The sequence below is a fragment of the Lissotriton helveticus genome, chromosome 3_1 (genome assembly GCF_964261635.1).
Source record: "Lissotriton helveticus chromosome 3_1, aLisHel1.1, whole genome shotgun sequence".
NCBI classification, from domain to species: Eukaryota; Metazoa; Chordata; class Amphibia; order Caudata; family Salamandridae; genus Lissotriton; species Lissotriton helveticus.
This window is the reverse complement of record NC_136061.1, coordinates 1266912936-1266934988: the sequence shown is the minus strand read 5'-3', so window position 1 is coordinate 1266934988 and position 22053 is coordinate 1266912936. Positions and strand designations below refer to the sequence as shown.

Here is a 22053-nt window from a genome sequence, read left to right as displayed (position 1 = left end):
TGAGCAAATTCCCTTTCTTGCATAGCTTAGTTATTGTGAGGTTCGGGATGACTGGGAACCTCCAGGTGGATTGTGATCAGAGCACGCATTTTATGTATGGCTGGGCCCACATGTAAGGTGTGTGGTTAGGAGTTCATTAATGGGTAAATTGAGTGTCTAGCGAGCTGGCATTTACAGTTCTCTTTGGGGCACTGTGTAGGTCCAGTGTGGGTGGGCCTCTAGAAATGCCAAAACCAGTCCACCAAATTGTAAAGTTTAGTTGTGGTCCACCAGCAGACGAAGTCTTTGGAGAAGTGGATACTGGTTAACTCCAAAGATTTTAAATGTTCCATGAGGAGTTGGCAGACATGCGCCTCACTACAGAGCGCAAGATAACATCTTTGGTCCATATACGCTTGGAAAAAAGGTTACATTTAAAGAATATTATTTCCCGTGTCCAGGTTGGAGAACAGACTGGTGCAATAGTTTGTAGAACTGGTTTGAATTCTTAGGTATAGCATTTGCATGTAATAATTCATCCTTAACATGTTTTATTACAACTTGCAATACAAGCTTGAGAGCAAGTGTTGTGACTTGTAGGTCTCTTTTTTTCTGTTTTTCTAGGGTTAAAATGTGAAGGGTTTCCCGGGCCTGGACTTGAGCATAGGATCCTGGCCAATCCCATGCAGGACTACTTTAGCCAGTATGAGGAGGCAGACCGAGCGCATCGGTTGTTCACCCACTATACCGAGCAGTATGGGAAGGAGTATGGCATGGAGGAGGAGGAGCTGGAGCACCGCAAGCAGACCTTCAAACACAACATGAGGTGGGGTCTTGAGGAGTGACTAGTAAGCGAGCTGGAGACTGGTGCAACCGGGTAGTGAGTCCGAGCACAGTGTTTTTCTATGTCTCTGGAGAAATGCCTTAAACCAGCTCTCCTCCATGTTTCTGTTGACTAAGCTTCCGGCTCTGTACAAATGGAGCCCGAGCAATGGTGTAATTTAGGATGTTCTATGAATTCTATGTATAATTATAACTAAGGTGATCTTTGAATAATATATCAAGCCTACCAAAGTGTGTAGCCTGCAGGAAACTGGATCAAAGCTTATAGGAGTACTGCAGGAGTTTATGTCCCCCGCCCTCCCTGAATTCCAGGAGGCTACTCATTAGATCTTACTGTCTTTTATCTTCCAATTACCACAGATATGTCCATTCTAAAAACCGAGCTGGCTTATCCTACAAGCTGGCATTAAATCACCTGGCAGACCGCACCTGGGATGAAATGTCTCTGATACGAGGGCGTCAACCCAGTCGCAGCCCCAACAGAGGACAACCTTTCCCCGATGAACAGTACCATGGTGTTACCCTGCCTGATGACATTGACTGGAGGCTTTATGGTAAGTGTGAAATAAGCTGGACATAATGTAGTACATCATGGGTTTTCTGCTTTGTGTTAGTACTTGACTTGCTGAAATGAAAGGAAGTGGTTGGGCTCCGGGAGGAAGAGGTGTGGCGCCGCGGCCAGGGCGACTGACGCTGGAATCTGGGGATCAGGGTTCGATCCCCGGCTCCGGCGGCAGGTTAGCCCAGCACCATGTGACTCTGGGCAATAGCTCGCTTAATCTTCCCGACGGCCCCCAGCGCCTAGAGACCCTTACGGGTGATTGTGCGCTTTACAAATGTGGACTTTACTTTTACTTTACTTTATTGATTGGGGGGGTTTTGAAAGACCATAGGGCTGAGATGGAACTCGAACGCCAGTTGAATGTCAGGCTCCAGGGCCCCAGTATGATGGCATGAGTTGAGAACAATTGGAAGGCTTTGCTATTAGCAGGTTATACCACGCAAAGGTAATTAACATTGACAGATCTCCTCTTTTGCCAAATGAAGCAATGTGACCATCTGCTATGGAGCAGTCCTACCTTCTCATTCACCTACTAACATAGCCCCTGGCTTCCCCATGTTCCTTCTAGCTTTTCAGGCCTCGAAGTTTGCAACCCTTCATGTCCATGTTAAATTGTCAGGAGTGCAGAGTGCCTATTCCCTTGTTCTTACGGTCTCATTGATAAGACCCGTGAAGTGCTGTTTGCATCTCCTGTTAGTCTTTGTCTCTTCTTGGCTAGCATTATACTCTGGTGTTATAACGCATGATTGCTTTCCTTTCCACACCTCAGGTGCAGTGACTCCTGTGAAGGACCAGGCGGTTTGTGGCTCCTGCTGGAGCTTTGCCACCACTGGAGCATTAGAGGGGGCCCTCTTCATGAAGGTGAGTGCTGAGGGATGTAGACAGAAGACTAGTATCTAATAAGCGGTACAAAAGGGGGTGGTGATGGACTGAGCATCTGAATCAAACTCTCACACCCAGTCAAAAGATCTGGGTTTAATACATCACTGTTCTTTAGCCCACTCTGCCACCCCAGTTCATACATGGCCATATGCAAATCAGTCTGACCCTGTGCCTCATGGGAACAGTCCAGCCCGAAATGCTAAGCCATGTCTTCCCTGGACCGGAAACAAGCTTCCGAGGACCAGTTTCTGGCATTCCAGCCGTCTTCAGCCCGGCTTGCTTGAATTCAGTGGCAAAGTGAGCAAGGGACTCACGTCTGAGCATACCCTGCCACACTTATGGCGGCCAAAAGTGGTACAAAAGGGGGTGGTGATGGACGGAGCATCTGAATTATCACTCACACCCAGTCAAAAGATCTGGGTTTAATCCATCACTGTTCTTTAGCCCACTCTAGTAAGAGCAGACACCACAACCTTCAACAAAACGGAGCTGCTTAATATGTGATATTGCATGTAATCTGTTTGGAGCTAGGGAGAGATCAGTATGCCCATTTGAAGCTGGAACTTGTGACCTGTCATGACCCAACTCTTGCTTGACAATAAGATCATGAGTTCAGTTTCATGTTGCTGCTACAGGGATTGGATGGAATGTTGCCCGAGATGCTGTTTGAATATCTTTTGCTCTAATCCAAGGTTGTTTTGAGGCGCCTCGTCTAGAGTATGGTGAACCAGATATCTGTAGTTGCTGTAGAAGTGTGATTTCAATTTCCTGCAAAGTTTGAGGGCGCATTATGCAGCATGACTATGGACAGCAAGCAATAGCATGATTGAGGTCTAATAGGGTTTCAGACCTCACATAGTCTGTGTATGGAGGGGGGGGGGGGGGGGTCTGTCTCAGTACATTGGAAAAGACTGTGCATGGGGATTCAGGCTGGGCTTTTTAAAATGTATCTGTAGAATCATCTTGGCGTGTCACACTTGGCAAATTCGGGGTCCACTGTAGGCCCAAAATATGTAAAGCATTTTACTGAATGCCCGTGGTCTCGTGTGTTAACATTTTTATTGCGTGTGCCACCATTTTACTGCGTTTTTCAGCAATGAGGAATTGAGTGAATACAGAATCACATGGAATGAATCACAAGTCCTGAGTTTAACCAGGGTCTGGGGTTCTCGCAGGCTTAAACCCTGATTCATGGTAAACCTTCAGTGCAGTATAGCTTGGTTCTTCGCCTGGTAGGTTACGTGAAAAGCATAATCTGGTCTCTTTTTGTTATGCTTTTTTTCCACCTGGAGGAGCACTAACTGGTGTCTTACAGTTGTGATCCGAGAAAGTGATTGAGATTGGAGTGCAGTTAAAATTACCTCAATCTATATGAATTTTATTGTCCTTAGGAGGAGTAAGAATAAATGGATAAAAGGAACAGTGCAAAAATAGTTACTGTTCTATGGCACCTAGTGAAGGGGCATAAGTGGTCGACATGTTTCAGCCCATTGGTGCCCTGTCGGGTCAGTGAGCTTTCTTCAGGACCATATAGTAACGCGCTACGGTGCTGAAGTAAGTAGTGCACTTACCCATCTTGATTGAGCCTGTTGGCTCACTTACAAGGTATAGGCAAGATTGTGTGTCTCATTTACGGGATGATCGTGTTCCGGACGGGCAGTTGGACTCTTTGTGAGGTCCTGTCTGCAACTTGTGCTGTCAGTCTTCTGTGCCCTGTGGTGCCCCGCCCCCGAGAACCCCCAGACCCTGGCTACACACAGGTCTTGTGATTCTGTAGCTATTGGACGGAAGCTGAATTAATCTCTGCTTCTCTCCTCACCACCCCCCCTAAATCTTAAGAGATTTGAGTGAATATACATCCACTAGGATTGTAATTGCTAAATGCACTTACTACCTTTGAGGCATTGAAGTGCTTTCTGGTAAGTAGAACCCTACTCCAGAACCCGCATTTGGAAGTTAGTAGGCTGTAGATCAGAATGTGCCTTTCTTGGTGTATTGGTTTTGTTTGTTCTTGTTTATCTTATGTGTTTAGAGTAGGGCTAGAACGATGGGAATTAATTTGAATGGGGGAAGAGTAGTAAGTGGCTTTTGTAAGTAGTGGTCATGTGCCTGTTGGCTGGGTGACATGGCTATAAAGGAGAGTACGTTTGAGAAGGATGCTTGGGTTTGCTAGTAGTCAAAGCTTTGGGATTAGTCGGAGGGTTTCTTGTGAGATATGCAAATATTTCATGGCATTTAAGTTTTAGTAGCGGGAGTTAACTCTGCTATATATGTACATAGAAACCGTGAATATGAGGTTTGTAATATGTACATCTTGTGGTGTGTAACATACTTGGCTCATTAACATACCTCCTTACAATGGGAAGTATAGTTCAACGTACTATGATGAATGTGTAGCCCCCACTTTATCTCTATTGTGAGAAGCATAGTTGGTCATGTCTGAGTACACTGAAGTGGTACACTGGTGTTAGAGTATAGTTGTCATGTGGGGGAAGAGCCAATTATTTGCCCTTGTGAAGCTAAGATGGCTTTCAATGACTCGTATGTGAGAATTCCATTCTTTGGCTGTTTTTTAAAGAGCAATAATTTTTCTTAACTCGATTACATGTATACATGGGTTTTTGGTTAGCCATTCAGCTAGTGGTCTGTTCACACATTCATACTTACTTCCACCCATCACTGCGTAAAGCATGTGGCAATGGTTCAACCCACTATTGACTGTTTTGCATTGTGAATGATGCCATTTTGCCAAATCACATGCAAAGCAGCTGTAAAAGTAGGGCACTTAATTGCCAGGCCTTGTGCATCAACCTATTATCCCAATTTTTCTCTATTTTCAATTATTGGATCGTAATTGACAAACGCTGGTTGAATGTAAGCTCAAAAGACTGTATGGGATGCCTATTGCACAGAGATCAAGAGTGGGTAAATCGCTTAAACCCATTTACCCAGGCTGAATGAATAAATTCCTTGGCACCAACTCAACTAGATGTGATTTTACCTTCTATCCTGTGTAGGGCAGGATTCTAGATGTACCTTGTCTCATTGCCCATACATCTATGATCCTGATAATAGGCAGGGCTGGCCGTAGCAGGCAACTTTTATTTTACTGATGGGCCAGAAAGGTGGCGACTGGTTTTGGATCTATTTTTTGGGGGGGGGGGGGGGGCGGGGTTGTTTCTGGTGGCTGGTTTTGCAGCACTGCTGCAAAATCTGCCCTCTGTAGTAGAGCAGTAAGGCCGGTTTGAGGCAATTTCTAGGACTGGTTTGCGTTCCCAGTCCGGATTATAGCAAAAAGTATAAATGTGCGATGATCAATAAGGTCTTGATAACCAGAAATAAGTGGCTTTTTTTTTAAAGACTCTCTGCATTTGAGATGTCATCACTTTCCAAACTTTTATTGCTTTTATATGCATGGTTTTTGTTTGAGACTTTAATTTTCTTTGCAGACCAACCAATACTAAGATACAGAGCTCCTTAAATTCACTTTTTTTTCCTTTTTTTTCCCTTTTTTTTTTTCTGTTCGAACCCAAGCTGCAGTAATATGGCCACCAGGTTCAATAGGATCGTAACAAGACTTGCACTATACACAACTAAAGCACTGCAGTGTGACCCATGCTGATGCATGCACATTTGCAGTCAAAGGCAGCTGGAGCACAAACTCTCTTGGCGATGGGTACTCTTCTGCATTGTCTGGGACGTCACTCTTGGATTACTAAGTGGGGTGACCCGGGGCCTCTTTATTCCTTGGTGTGGGTGGGACTATTACTCATACTAAGGTCGCGCCCTCATGTGGAATTGCTATAATAAAATGATTAGCCATATATCAGAAAAATAACTGACCTACATGTTTCGGCTCTTGGCCTCTGTCCATGTCAAGTCTGCCAGCATCACTTAAATACACGGCTGCTAATTATTGGATAGCAGCACTGGTTCAGTAACCTAGTGGACGTACTCCCACAAGTTGGTCTGGGGTAGCATGGCAGCCATCTTACAACTTAGATGCTGGTCTACACTATCAATTCATACAAAGTGGACCTTCCATAGTGAGCAGAAGTCATCATTCATATTCACATGAAAATCAATATAATTGGCTCATGTTTGAATCCGGCCCCGCCCCATCGATATGTTCATTTATTCTGTTGCGTGGTGACCATTGTAGGACGGGCAGTTTCTCTATTCACAACCCCACACTGCATCATATATTCCATGGTGTGAATTGCACTCTAACTTCATCATACAATAATTCACCAAACCCTAGGCCCCCCCCCCCCCCCCCCTTCCCCGCGAAGCGTCAGACTTCACACCCTCCCAGGACCTCTGCAACAAACTCTGTTCAGTGAAGTTGTAGAGGGACTTTATCTTGAGATGAAGTAGAAGCAGAGACCAGGAACAACACTATGCCTACCTCCAGCAACGCCAGCCAGCCTACCTTCTCTACCTGGACCCCTGTCACTACAGAGGACACTGCCACGACCATGAAGAGCATACACTCAGGAGCCATAGGATCCAAACTACTACGCACAATCAACTCCACCTTCGAAACTGGCATGTTTCCAGACTAATGGAAACGCAGAAGTCCAGCCCCTCAAGAAGGCCTCTGCGTACCTGACGGACCACAAATAAACATATCTCGCTCCTCCCTACGCAGCCAAAGGCACGAAGGATGTAGATGTATAGATACTGCTGATGTCTTAGTTGGAAAGTTGTGGAACTCTTCCACCCATTGTTCTAAGGAAACACCACCAAGCGCTGCATTTTGTTTTTGTGAAGGGTGGGGAATGTTGGAGTGAAGGAGGGGAAATTAAGTATGTTCAGGAGAGCGTAAACTGTGCAGTCATGAGATGCATATTGAGGATTTGTAAAAGCTGTTGGGGCAGATGGGATGTTAGCGTCTAACAGTGAGACTGCATAGAATTTGTGTTGAGGGCTCTTTTTTTTTTTTTCTCCTTTCCAGTTAACGTTGTCTTAACCATTACTGTTAATCATTTGATGCAGCTCAAGTGCATTAGCAAAGCAATAGTTCTGGATTGTTTAAGGTCCCATTCTTATGCCTGACGTAGTAACATAGTGTAACCCCAAGAGCCATTCTTCATGCCACCAGGTTCTGGAGACCATACCATAATGGGATTTTTTTGTTTCATTGCACTGACTATGCAGTATCAGTTGGGTGTCAGGTTTTAGGGTTGTGGCAGTCAACTACCCAGTTCCCATGGTGTCAGGCTGTCATCCTCATTTTACTGTCTTATACTGCAAATAAATGCAATTATTAACGAAATAACCACTTTAATTTGAGTCACTTTGTTTGCATGTCACTTGATCTAAAATTTCATGTGAGATTCTTGAGGATCATATCCAGCTCAACCCTCCCTATGAATTTCTATGATTGCTTTGCTCTACCTCTTGTGCAGCATGAATGCCGGAGAAAATCTGCATCACCGAATGATTAACACAATGCAGGTTTATAAACCTGTTTAGCATAACAAATGTTAATAAAGAAACCTGTTGGAACATGCATGTTTGGCCTAAAGTGGAACCCTCAGGTGACTCTTGCATGCATGGTCCGTTTCTTAACGTACATGGCTGCAGTGCAGAGACGTTAGTTTGCCGCACACTGAGGAAATGAATTGTAGAGAACACTGGTGTGCTTTTTAATTTGTTAAATTCTTTTGCTTTGCTAGTTTTTTGGGGAATGCACAACCACTTTTCACACCCTGCCACTTGGTTTTTCCTCTTGGCACGTTGAGATCTGCTGGATGCACTTGATGATGGGGCAATCCTACACACTAGCATCTCATGCAGGAATTCTTTGCTTTGAGTAGGTGCTTTTATATTGTTGAAATCAAGGGGGGGGGGGGGGGGAGTAAATCACCGGATGTGATTAATTCAGTGCTCAGTTTTGTGCTTACTATCTTTCTTTAGTTTCATTAATGCAGATTGGGAACACTGGTTTTAAGATGGCTGCTTCATTAAGTATTTATGACCTGCATTGTGGGCCCATTCTGACCATTATAATTAAGCATCGCCTCAAAGGGTGTGACCTGATGGGCAGTATCCCTTCTGAGGGGAGAGGCTTCATCACTTGGAACCTATTGAGGCACGGTTACTCTTTAGTGGTTTCATTGTTACTGCCTTGTTTTCGCAACTTGATATAAGGAACTAAGCGACTGCACTTCTAAAGCAGAAGTCTGGATGCTAAACTCCATAGAACGGGAAAGGTAGGGTTTGGTCACCTTGAGGTGTGTTCTGCACTCAAAGGCTGTTCCAGAGGGAAAACAGTGGTGTAGGAGCATCGCCCACTGCATGAACTGCAAAAAAATCACACCGGGGGCTCCGCTCATCACAGGAAGGAGTGGTGGCAGCCCCTAAAGTGCATATGATGGTTTGTCAGGGCGACCAACCATCATGTGCACTTTGCAATTTCTCCACTCAGGCTGTAATTCAACTTGCATGGACAACATGCAGACTGCCAGACCCTGTTTGGTCTGAGTGCTGCGGCTCTGCACTCAATCAATGCTGCCAAGGCAGCACTCTGATTGGTCTGGGGGGGGGGTTGTGTGCTTCCTAAGAAGTAGGACAGAGGCAGAGATCCGCAGTATAAGTGCGTGTTTTTTTTGTTTTTTCCTCTTCTCCTTCTAATCTTCCCCACCCTCCTTCTGTTGCCCCAACCCCTGTTCAGTAGCAGCTGCTACTGGGTGTGAAGCGTATAGTGTTCCAGGGGGTGCATAGGTTTTTATTTTCATACCAGCGTGTCACTTTCATTAAAGCATGGGGCTGAGAACAAGGCCATTAGAAGCTGCTCTAAGACTATGGTGAAGATCTGGTGCTAGGCCACATGATTTTTACTGGTACTTGGTGATAGCAACATTGTTCTGCACATTCTTTTCTGGGAATTGGTGGGGAGGCCAGCCTTCAATGATCAGATAAGTTTCAAATATAAATGTACTGCCTAGGTCAGGTTTTTTTTGTGGTGGTTTTTTTTTTTTCCCCCATAGCGTTGAGAAACCTTATGGCAGACAGAGGATATGGCCTAACCACTAGAGTGGTCGACCTCGAAGCTGGGAAACCAGGTTCGAGTCTCGGCAGGGGGCGCTCAACATCCTATGGTTCTGGGCAAATAACATTAATCTCCCAGTCTACCTGAACACCAGTTGTTAGACACATGCCATTTTGTTAGCGTGAGCTTGACCGAAGTATCATAGCACTATGTAAAACTCCGCAAAAAAATGGCTGAACAGCAGAGGGCGCAGACTTGAACAATTGCTATATCCTTTCAGGAATACGTCGCCAGTCATTTAAACACAGTGACTTAATCGACTGCCTCCATGGCAACAAGGCACTAAAGGCCAGATGTAGGTGGCCATTTACCGACCGGTAACGGCCGATTTTGGCCGTTACGACCGGTAAATGGGTTATTGGTATGTAGGGGGCTACATTTACCGAATCGGTAAAATACCGAATCGGTAGTTTTACCGGTTCGGTAATTTCGGGATGTAGGTGGGACTCTTCAGAGTCCCTAAGGGCTTACAGATTCGGTATTTTACCATCCAATTGGGTGGTAAAATACCGAATCCAGGTGTGCATGCACATGTGTGCATGCACACCTATGCCATGTGACAGACATGCCTGTCTGCCACATGGCACACATGCCAGTATTTGGGGTGCTAGAGGGTGTCAAGTGACACCCCCTGCACCCTTGCTGGAATCGGTATTTACCGATTCGGTAAATACCGATTGTTACAGAATCGGTAATTCAATTACCGATTCTACCTACATCTCCCCCCTTCTATATTACCGATTCATAAATACCGAATCGGTAAAATTCAGTATTTATGAATCGGTAATATAGAATTACCTACATCTGGCCCTAATGCCAACCATACTCCCACCACTCGGATGAGCCTTGCACTACCAGAAGTACAAACTAGCCCTTTAACTTGTGGTCACTGACTAACAGACCACTTCTTTCATTCACCGAGGAAACAAATCTTCGGTCTCTAGATATCAGCAGAGAGGATGTCACACTGTCTCAGCAAAACATTTCTGGCTGTGAGGGAAGCTCTTCCCTCGTAGCTAGAGTCGTCTTCTTACAAAAATCTCTGGTGCCAGCAGCTGTAGGGTTTTCTACCTTATCCTTGGGCGAGACGTCCGTCTTCTGCACTGGTGAGGTAATGCGAAGAAAGTTGAGTTGTCCCTGGCACTAAAGTAGCTAAATTAGCTGTAGTATAAGATGCACATATGTATGCTTAACTAATTGTTTACATTTCTAATTCTGGAGGGCTTAATGTGGTTGGTTTAAAATTATTTCAGTTACTGTTACCTTTTTCTGTTTAGTTAGACTGCAAGCTGTCTTGTTGGGGTAAAACCTATTGTAAGCTTACAGCCTGCCCATTGCCTACCATTGTTTGGCTTGATTAAGTTTGTTGGTTAGTAGATGGCTTGCCTTGCTTGTCCCTCTCCTGGAGCATATCTGCTTTACAATGCTTTAGATTGTCGGACTTGTATCCTTCCATTGTTCATATATAGGGAATTATTTCTTTTTCATATTGAACACTTATGGTATTGCTGGTCTCCCTAGTGTGTGTGTGTGTGTGTGTGTGTGTATATATATCACCCCTCTGCTATGTTGCTTCCCAGCTTGACTATTTGTGCAGCAAGAGGAATATTTTTTCTGCTGTATAGCTGAATAGCAGACCAAGGCAGGTGATCCAATAAAACCACCCGATCAATATTGCATGTAGGCATAAGCTTTGGCACACAGGCTTTTATGGCATGGGAGGGGAGGGGGGGAGGGGAGAGGGGAGGGGAGGGGGGGGGGGAGGGGAGAGGGGAGGGGAGGGGGGAGGGGGGAGGGGAGGGGAGGGGGGAGGGGAGAGGGACCATCTGCTGCATTCTCAGCTGACAAGTGAGGCAGAAGATCTACTTAGCATGACACTTCTGCTGGAGGCCCATAAATGCCATCTTTGGACAAATGCAGAGTAAAGAATGGCTGAAAACTATGGAAAGTAAATTATTCTTTGGCAAGTGTTTGCCTTTATTCTGACACTTACTTTTTTTAATTGTCTGTTTTGAGTTAAACTTTGGTGCGACCTAAGCTATACCATTTTTTAAAGACTGAAGTTTATGTATAGTTTTGATGTTTGTTTCTCCCCCCGCCCCCCTCTGTGTGCTTATTTGGTGGGAAATTACAGGCACATATTGGCAAAGCAAAAAGCTTGCCACTCCTATAATATAGGTAAGACCTGTTTGCTTTTTTCAAAGCTTGTAATGGGTTGTGTGAACACGATGTGTTCGGGTTTAAACCAGTTACTGTCGCTAATCTTTCTATTTTTGGGTACATGGTACCAATTATCCTCTGGCAGGAGTGATCGACAAAAGGCCTGGGCTTCGATTTGCATTTCAGGTAATCCGAGGCATTCTCCTCAGATGCCACGTGGATTAGGCAGTCCGGATTCCCAACCGTTATTTTACCAGAGTTTGTGCCTATAATGCCGCATGTAAGGGACCTTTACGTGACTCTACCTTTTTCTCTTCCATCTCTATCCAGACCGGAGAGCTGGTGTCGCTGTCCCAGCAGATGCTCATGGACTGCACCTGGGGCTTTGGCAACAATGCCTGTGATGGTGGCGAGGAGTGGCGGGCCTACGAGTGGATCATGAAACATGGCGGCATCGCAACCGCAGAATCCTATGGTTCCTACATGGGGCAGGTGAGCTGGATGTGGATGAGATGAAGTAGTATCTTTAGATCAATGGAGGACCCAGATGGGTGGAGCTTGAAGGAACACTTTCATAGCCATGTGTTGCTGTGCAGTGGTGTAAGGTGCATAAAGGCCTGAGGGGAGGAATTTTCTGCTGGCCGAGTGAGGGGAAGTGATCGCTCGGATGTCCTACTGGCCTTTTAAGGCTCTTGGTCATGTGTTGTAGAAGTGGGTAAGGGTCCTATTTTGGACATGCAAAGTCTTTGCAGGTCCAAGGGGAGGACAAGATGTTGCTCCCATGGTTTAGGAAACTCATATGCTCCCCATGTGTATTTGACATGTGTGGCTGATCTGTAATTATTTCACGAGAGCTCGTGCCAGCCTCCGAACAGGTGGAGGGAGTCAAACTGAGGCAAGCCACTGGTCGTGCGCAGATAGCATTCAGTGTTCTGCTCTGGGGTGCAAACATTTTGCATGCAACCTTGGAATTGCATGATCTATATTTATATGCAAGTGAACCTTGGCCAGAAGTGGCTAGGAGATGCCATTTAACTGTAGGATGACTACCATGATCCGGGAGAGGCGCCAGTCTCCCATCTTCGCTTGGTCCAGTAATGTCTTCAGCTTGGCCACAGGTGAAGTGGACGGGGTGTTGTGCCTGTGGCTGAGAGGACCTTGCGCAGCTAGTGATCAATGGTTATTCAGTAGAAATTCTTCCAAATGGTGAAACATTAAAGGAAGATCTTAGTGGCAGATTTTTCACATGACACGTCATTGTTTGCCTATGTGTTGTGTGCATTTAAACTGTATGCTTCAGAATACCTCCTTTTAGAGCCGTACATATCGTGGACTACTCACCTGAACAGTTCTTCATATAGTACTATACCTGTAGTGCAACAATGGAACTAGCTGGGATTAATCCAGGCTGTGTAAACCAAGCTCTTAATCCTGTTTAGAGATGCCGCATACTCCCAATTACAGCAAAAATACAAACTGAAGAATGCAGTTTAGCCTCAGCAGATTTTAGCACTTTAGCTTTATCCTGAACTCGTCTTTGGGTTTTAACTTTTTAACAAGTTGACAAACCCTATTCTAATTGGACTTGGTATCTTCCGGGTGGAGGCATCTTTCGCTGCATTTTATATTCACATAAAAACGTTCTGCCACCCTTTGAGTGGATGCCAACATCACAAGCCCAGCGAAGGCTCAGGAGTTGGTTTGTAATGCAGCACCCAGACTACACGTCTAATTAATAAATGCTTATCAATGGAGGCTGTGTGCATGGAGGTGGTGGTTTTGTTGAGAACTGGAGACCTAATAGTTTTGTTGGTTAATCCTACTTTGTTTCTCCTTAGAATGGATTCTGTCATTATAACCAATCGGAGATGACTGCCAACATCACCGGCTACATCAATGTTACATCTGGCAACATCACTGCCTTGAAGACTGCCATTTTTAAGAGGGGTCCAGTGGCTGTTAGCATTGATGCTGCGCACAAGTCGTTCTCCTTCTATGCCAATGGCGTATACTATGAACCAGAGTGTGGTAAGTTGCAGATCTCATTTTAAGTGCAAGTTGGTACAGTTGAAGCGCCCAAATCTGCCTTGGTGGTACCTCCTTGGATATATGCAAGTGGCACAATGGTCCAGAACTAAGTTAAGTGTAGCTTCTATTCAACTTTTTTGTTTTGATTTTTTTTTTTTTTTGTTTTGGCTTGGTTTGAGATGGTCCATTGCAGAAGAATGGCCTACAGTGAGCATGCTACAAGTCTCCTAGTGACTGTACAGGCAGACTACCGATTCACTCTGCCTCACCCCCTCAACAGACTATCCATTTTATTTTTCCTTCATGCTACCTTACTCGCCGCCACATGCAAACGCTGCCAAAATCTTGTTACACACTGAAGTCTTGTGTAAAGCTCCTTGTTTACATGCTTGCACCCATATACGGAGGTTCAGATGATGCCTCGGATATCTGATAAATCCGTGGACCAGTCCGTAGACCCTTCAGATGCTCCAAGCAAAAAGTGAATCTTTTCGGACTAAAGACTGAGCAGCATTTGTCAGATCCCTATTCGGTCAATGTAGGAAGGGCGATCGTGTTTAATTTTTTTGTTTTTATTTTTACCATCGTAAATATCATGTTCTAGATGTGGTACCGAGTTCAAATTGCTTGTATATTGGGAGTTTCTGTGCCAAACAAGTCATTTGAACTGATGCCAGTTAAAAGGCTGAATGTTGGGCTTTTGGAAATTGATAATTATGGTCCTAATCAGATGAGCTGTAAGATTGCAGGTAACTCCGGGAAGACTGCCTGCCTGCTCAGACGCAGTCTATTTCGTACTTGTCAAGAGGTGAAACAAATGTGTACTTTAAAATGTTTTCTGACTGGGAAGTTTAATAGGGTGCCACCCTCGATCGTGCATAGGCCTTATGGTACTTTACTTTGTAGGTAGATTGAACAAGAAGTTCTGTTGTGATTGTTACTTTGGCATCCTGGCCCTAGTTCTACTTGTTGATGGTGACCAAACGCTAGTTCGATAGGCAAAGGCTTTTATATCCTAATGGGTTGTCCAGGTATCCCTAGTAAACTTAGGACCACTCACTGACACTGGGTTCTCTGAAAGCTTAACCCTGAGTGCCGTACACACCCCTGTCTGCAAGCATGGTGGCGCTCCTAATCCAGTATGCTAGGGGAGGGACGGGGATTGAGCAGGTTTTAGGGAGCCGTCATCCAATTAAGTTTAATTGCTGTACAATCCTCTCCCTATTCTGAGGTGCAGTGGGTTGTGAAAACTGTAGTAACGTGCACCTCCTTCCAGAGCATCTGAAGGGAGCTCTGCTCAGTTCTACTGAGAACAAATAAATATATAGTCATATGGGTCCTTGTATTCAGAGGTTTTAAAAAAAAAAAATTTACGTTTACCCTTGGAATAAAGTAAGGAGGGTGGGTTTTTGATTTGTGGTTTGGTGTTCGTCTGATGGTTGGGGTGCTAATAAACATGTTGGCAATTTGAAGTCCAGATTGTTTCTAGTTCAAGCACCATATTTAAAGGGATTGGGTTATTTATCAACTTCGGTTCTGTAAGTTTGATTGCATTCTTGCAGTTAGATGTTTGAATGGTCTGCTTTTACCTGCAGGTAACAAGACTGAAAACCTGGACCATGCGGTGCTTGCTGTTGGATATGGTGTGCTGAATGGAGATCCCTACTGGCTGGTGAAGAACTCTTGGTCCACCTACTGGGGCAATGATGGCTACGTCCTAATGTCCATGAAGGACAACAACTGTGGTGTGGCCACTGATGCCACCTACCCCACGCTAGACTGATCTCCAGGGGTCCATGGGTGATGGATGAAGTGCTAAGCTTGAGGCAGAAGCCTCCCACAACTTTCCTATCTGGAAATCTGGGTACCAGGGGGTGATTCTTTGGATTGAGGTGTGAATCACTTCTTCAATGAGTATGTGACCATACTTGGTAGTCTGTGGAGTGAGCAACTTTTATGAATACTTTGAATTTGACCACATATTTCGACTGCACTGAAGACCCATTGAGTTTCCCATTTCTGCTTCAACTTCAATTGATTCCCATTGCTTAAAACAACGCGGAGAAGTAAATGCAGGTGTCATTTTGTACTTCTGTTTTTGTGGACCAACCGCCAAAGAAAATTGGATTCCTTGGTAGCCTGGTTGACTCTTGGGTGGCACACGACTAAGACTTTCTCCTTGCTGGCATAGCACAAAAACCAGTTGCAGTTGATTTAAGCCTGAATAGAGTCCCTGCCCCCCCCACCTCTTACACTATTGAGAGGCGCATAGTTTGGTAGGTCTCTGGCTGCAGGTGCATATTCTGGGGGATTGTGGAGTTGTACACAATGATGCATTTTGTGCCAAGTGTCCCAACATGGCTCTAACACAAGCTGCGTGTTATATCCCCCCTTACACACCCATTGATCTCCTACAATAAAACAGTAGAAATTGGATAAGCTCTTGTCTAGAAACCACAAGTGTCACCAATAGTGCGATTTATTGAACTGGTCCACTGGCCTTCAGAGATGCAGGCAATACCTGTGCTGTTTCTTTATCCGGCATGCAAGTACTCATACACTTGCGTTGCAAGTAACCTGGATGGCCAACCGAGGGGCAGTGTGGTACACAACAGGTCTGTTTGTTCAAGGCTGTGTATTTGACATGCAATAAAGCACCCTTTAATTGAGCAGAAGCGAGTCTGTGTATTTGATCTTATGACTCTTTGGAATGCATTATTAACCCTGCCCTGATCGGTCAGCATTTCTCCTTTCATAGCGAGGGCTGGTTCGCCTGACCTAGGCACATGCCCGATCAGGAGTTTATTTTTAGTCTAGTGAATTATGTAAGTCAGACCTAATTCTGGATGATGTGGGACGGGGGTGGCACCAGCACCATCTTTGCAGCTGTGAATGTCATGACCTAAAGCCGGGAGGATTTCTGCTGAACTGTACTTTCTTTGCTCAAACTGCTTGAAGTACCTTCTCTGGTTTTACACCACTTTCTCCCCCTCCCCCCCGACCACCATGTTTCAGGCTGTAAGTACCACAATGTCAGCCATAAATGCTAATCTATAAATCTGTGCTCCCCCCCCCCTCCCTGCACTTCTCAAGAAGCCAGCTTGCTTGGCTAGGAGATGGCAGCTTGATCATAGACTGGTAATTAGGCCATAGCCCTTTTTCTCAGGGCAGAGGTTCAAGGGGCGGGGGGCGGCTTGGGGTGTTACACTTCCCAATAAATGTATTCTTTTTTTTGATTTCTGAAATTTTTTATTGTATATAAAAATATATATTTACATGGACAAGGCTTATACATGAGTGGAAGAAGAAAGTAGGCAGAGAAAGAGAAAGGGAAGGAGGGAGAGAGAGAGGGGGGGGGGCGGTAGTCCGTATTCTTGAGGTTGTTCGATGGCTCTGTATTCCAAAGTTCGGATTCCATTGTACATGGTCCAAGGGGCAGCTTGATGTTTTGTCATGTCTGTGTTCGCCCGTATCTTGCCCCCCGCCCCGGGCCCGAGGGGAACAGTAAAGAGATATAGTAGGAGTTGAGAGGTGTGCAGGGCATTTTGTTAACGCATAGGTTCCAGCGTGTGCCCTCAGTTACATCTTGTTCAAACGCCTATGGCGGCTTATGTGATGATAGGTAGAGGTCTAAGGACCCCCACATGGTTGACTGCTTGTGCGTTTTCGGTGTGTTTCGCTGTGATGTGGTCTGCCCCCTTAGGAACGTGACCCAGTTGAGCCATGCTTGGGGTGCCGCTTTTGATGTGTCCTTCCAGTTAGTTAGGACTATTTTAACTGCGGTTGTCAGCAGAAGGTCAATGAGGTCACGATCCTCTGTAGTTGTGATGGCCTGGGATGTGAAGCCTAGGGCTAGGCTTGCAAAGTCTATCTGTATGTCTATACTATACCTGTGATCTCATGGATGAGTGTTCTGATTCTTCCCCAAAAGTCCTTTATTTTTGGGCACTTGAGCAGGAGGTGTTCTAAGTCTCCCCTCTCCTTGTCGCAGTTCCAGCATACATCGCTGTCTCTAATACCCAGGGTGGCCAGTCGGGCCGGTGTCCAGTATGCCTTGTGTACTAGCCAAAATTTCGTCTGGTTTAGTGTCGCCGTTATCTTTTTCCTAGTTGTGGATCTCCACAGCTCGGCTTTCTCCCCCTCCCTTAGTTCTTCCCCTGCTGCCTCCCCCCAGAAGTTTGTGACTTTGTCATTAAGTTTGGTGTTTTTGGGGCGGAGGACCTTGTATAGATGTGCTACCTGGTGCCCTAGTGTGTTTAGGCTGGCAGCGAGCTGTATTATCGATGGTATCTGGCTGTTGAGGTTCGCCTTCCTTATTGCGACTTTTATCTTCAGGAAGTTGTAAAGTTCTATGCTGTGTAGGTTGTGGTTCCCCTTTAAGGTGTCAACGTTATGTCCGCGCCTTTGTCATGGAGGTCTTTGGCTACGGAGATACCTTGGCTGTACCATTCGTGCATGTCTAGAACCTTACCCCTGTACTTAAGGGTGGGGTTGTGCCAGATGGATTCAAAAGGACCCCCCCCCCCCCCCTGATGCTCGTGTTTAATAGTTTGTCTACCTTCAGGAGGGCTCGTTTTGTGTTTCTCAGGACTGGGTTGTCTTTAATTGCTGGGTGTCAGGTAGCTGTGAGGAGGGTGATGGGCTTCATGCCTTTTAGTAGCCCTTGTTCAAGTGATAGCCATGCTGGGGTGTAGTCCTGTCTCGGGTCTAGCCAGTGCAGTCCCTGTCTAGCTATGCACGCTTCGTGGAAAAGTTTGAAGTTTGTCATGTTTAGACCACCCTGCTCTTTTGATAGTCTGAGCTTGTGTAGGCTAATTCTGGGCTTTTTCCCTTTCCATAAGAAGTTGTTCAGTATTTTGTCTACCCTTTTTTTTGAAGTCCTCTGTGTTGGTTAGTGGGAGCATGGTTAGCATATAGTTCACCATCGGTGTGAGCATCATTTTTATTGTTTCTACCCTTCCCCACCATGTTGTGAATTGGGGGGACCACCCGTCTACTTTGTCCTTAATCTTCTGGATTGTCGCTTGCTCATTGTGTTCTAGTGTTCTTGGGTCTCTCTCAAAAAGGATGCCTAGATACTTAATGGGTTTCTGCTGCCACGTTAGGCCTGACGTTCCTAGTACTGTGCTTGTTGTGTGGATGTTCAGAGGTTTGCACTCTGATTTGTCCTTGTTGAGTTTATACCCTGAGACCTGGGCGTACTTCTCGATGGTGTCTGTCAGTGCTTTGATGGATCTTTCTGGGTTTTCTGTCATTATTAAAACATCGTCAGCATATGCTGCTAGCTTGAAGTTCCCCCCCCCCCCTCCCTATCGGGACCCCTGCTATGTCGTCGTTCGTTCTTATCATTGTTAGGAGCGGTTCTATTGCCAGTAGGAAGAGGCCAGGTGAGAGTGGACAGCCTTGTTTTGTACCTCTGCCTAAGTTTAGTATGTTTGAGGTGCCGCCGTTTACTACCACCCTTCCTTTGGGGCTACTGTACAGCGCCATCACCATCCTCCTGTAGTTTGGTCCTAGCCCGAACTTCCCCATGCAGCGGTCTAGAAAGGGCCATGAGACTCTGTCAAAAGCCTTCTTGGCATCCAGGGCTATCATCACAGCCGCTTTGCTGCTATTGGCTGAGTGGTTAATTATATGGCATAGTAGTCTGGTGTTATCGTGGGACATTCGGTTTTTGAGATATCCAACCTGGGAGTTGTGTATGAGCTTGGGAAGATATATGTTGAGTCTATTGGCCAGTATTTTTGCGTATATCTTGCAGTCTACATTTATGAGTGAGATCGGCCTAAAGTTCTTCGCCTCTGTAGCCGAACTTGAGAAAGATCAAAGCACTAGAGAACAGCCACATTGCTAGATTAGAAGACAACAACACACTCACAAACCTGACCAGGCGAAAGTATGAGCTCAACAGAATACTGAGCAGGGACCTGGATTACCAAATACAAATCGGTTAATCTATGCACTGCAAACAAAGCGGGGAAAAACCTAGCAACCTATCTAAGGGGAAAACAAAACAGCACACAATAGGGGCAATCTAAGACAAACATAACAAGGCCCAACGGCTAACAAGGACATCCTAGAGGTCTTCAGGGACTTCTATGAGGGCCTATACACAAGAGACGAGGCGCTAAAAGAGGACGGGGGCGAGGAACTTCTGAGAGACATATCCACACCCACACTAACAGACCGAGAACGAGACACCCTAGAGCTAGCTGTAACGGAAGAAGAGATAAGGAAAGCTACGGCCGGTCTAAAAGACGACAAAGCACCAGGACCAGACGGATTCACAGCAGGCTTTTACAAGCAATACCTCAACACGCTCCAACCCACAATCAAACAGGTATTTAAGGATTGCGTCCTCAAAGGACGCATGACCCCCTCAATGGCTGAGGCAAACATAATTGTCATACCAAAGGAAGGGAAGGACACAATAAATGTATTCTAATCAGTTTGGTACAGAAGCTTTCAGTCCAGTATGGTGAGGTGGCTGTCGAATTTCACTTGTGAGTTTTACATATACACACAGACAAAACTACTTTCACGTCTGTTCTGAAGATCTAAAAAAATTGAGTTTTGTAACCTTAACGCCACTCCTCCCTTTCCACTGCTCCTTAAGATGACCCTTGTGCTCTGCTCATCATTTTAACATACTATGTTAGCGTGATCGTTCAAATCTGATGCTCACAGTCCCCATTCTTATGGACCAAAATATGCTCCAACTTTTACTGCCCCCAAAAGAATCACAGGAGTAGTTTGTTAACTTCATGCGGTCTCAAACTGCCCCCCACACGAATGTGACGTTATTCCGCAAACTTTATTCCCGTATACCATGACTCCGCGTTTATTACAACGCATGAGCAATTACTCCGCAGTAAATAAGTTTGTGGTTGATCGACAAGTGCACAGCTTTGGTTAAATTCTTTTGTGAACAGAGATTTGTATGTTTGAGGTAGGTGCTCCCAGGTGTCGTCCTCTCCCCTGTGGACGAGTAGTGTACAGGATATGAAGTGCTGTCAAAGAACTGATAGCATCCCTTAGGGCACACTGTCTGGCGATTCTTGCCTTCACAGTTCAAAGAAACATGGTGATTCAAAACTTCTTGATCAGAACGTTTTTATTCCATTGTGTTCAATTAAAGGTATGTTGATTCACATTCATTGTAGCGATAATTTCTACTTTTTATGCATTACTGCTCCAATGCATTTCGGACAGTTGTCCTTCGTCGGGGAGCATCTGAAAGAAAGACATAAGAACCTATGTAGTCTATGCTAATGAAATATGCAACAAAGTTGAATTAATTGAAAGGCATGCTCAGTGCCGTGACTGTGTGATTGAAACAAAAAAGCGAGTGAAGAGTTAACTGTGAGATGGTTTAGCAAACAGTGACTAAGTGGCGATCTGTGAACAAACGCGTGGTGAACGTTAAATGGTGTGCAAACAAACATTAAGACAAATGGGGCGGATACGTCCCCTGAAGTTTAAACCTGATATGCTCAATATTGCAATACGTGCATGATAACGGAACTGCAGTTAATGTTGCGGGTTATAAGCTACGGGTTATAAAGTGAAATTGGCATGCGAGTGCTCCTCAAACTTAGTCACTTACCATCACTCCGCAATCTTTTACCCCGCATATAACTTTACCATGCATACCTTTACAACGCAAAGGTATGTGTGGTGAACTTATAAACTTAGTAAATGTAATTACTATATATAGATATACTTGATGCATATGTATATACATATATATTTTTTTACACTTTTTTTATATATATTTTTTAAATTACTCTTCACCCTAAAAATTAATCCCACCCTAGTCCCTTAAAATACCCCAGCACCCCTAAATACTAACCCATCCTGACCCTAAATACCCCTGTACTCCCAAACCCAAATGTAGCCCTGAACCCTAAAATACCCCTGTACCCCAAAACTCAAACCTACCCCTGAACCCTAAAAAAACCCTGTACCCCAAACCTACCCCTGAACCCTAAAAATACCCCTGTACCACAAAACCCATACTTATCCCCTAAAAATACCCCTGTACCCCATAACCCAAATCTATATCTGAACCCTTAAAATATCCAAACACCCCAAAACATATGCCTCTGTACCCCAAAACATATGCCTCTGTACCCCAAAACATATGCCTCTGTACCCCAAAACATATGCCTCTGTACCCCAAAACATATACCTCTGTACCCCAAAACATATACCTCTGTACCCCAAAACATATACCTCTGTACCCCAAAACATATACCTCTGTACCCCAAAACATATACCTCTGTACCCCAAAACATATACCCCTATACCCATACTTACCTTATCCCAACATATAAAAAACCATGCTTTTACCATTCATGCATTTACAACGTATTTCGTTGTAAATGTATGTGTGGTAAAAGCATATAAAATGTAATGCCATACATTATAATGGCATTGCGGAGTCATGGTACCTTCGAAATAAAAGTATGCGGAGTGATGGTATGTGGGAAGAAAGTTGTGGAATAATTGGTGTTTACCCCCACACACTTCTGTACAGGGG

General features: G+C 45.0%; 1 protein-coding gene across 1 annotated transcript in view; it reads left to right on the top strand.

Moving 5' to 3' along the window:
• Positions 1-16183, top strand: part of LOC144823422 (digestive cysteine proteinase 2-like) — a 44807-nt gene extending 28624 nt beyond the window's left edge. Inside the window, exons 6-11 of the mRNA XM_078681915.1 lie at positions 604-805; positions 1183-1376; positions 2154-2245; positions 11814-11975; positions 13322-13511; positions 15107-16183. Of these exons, the coding sequence (XP_078538041.1) occupies positions 604-805; positions 1183-1376; positions 2154-2245; positions 11814-11975; positions 13322-13511; positions 15107-15294 (1028 nt within the window). The 3' untranslated portion in view covers positions 15295-16183. The remainder of the gene's footprint in view (positions 1-603; positions 806-1182; positions 1377-2153; positions 2246-11813; positions 11976-13321; positions 13512-15106) is intronic.
• Positions 16184-22053: the final 5870 nt, after the last annotated feature.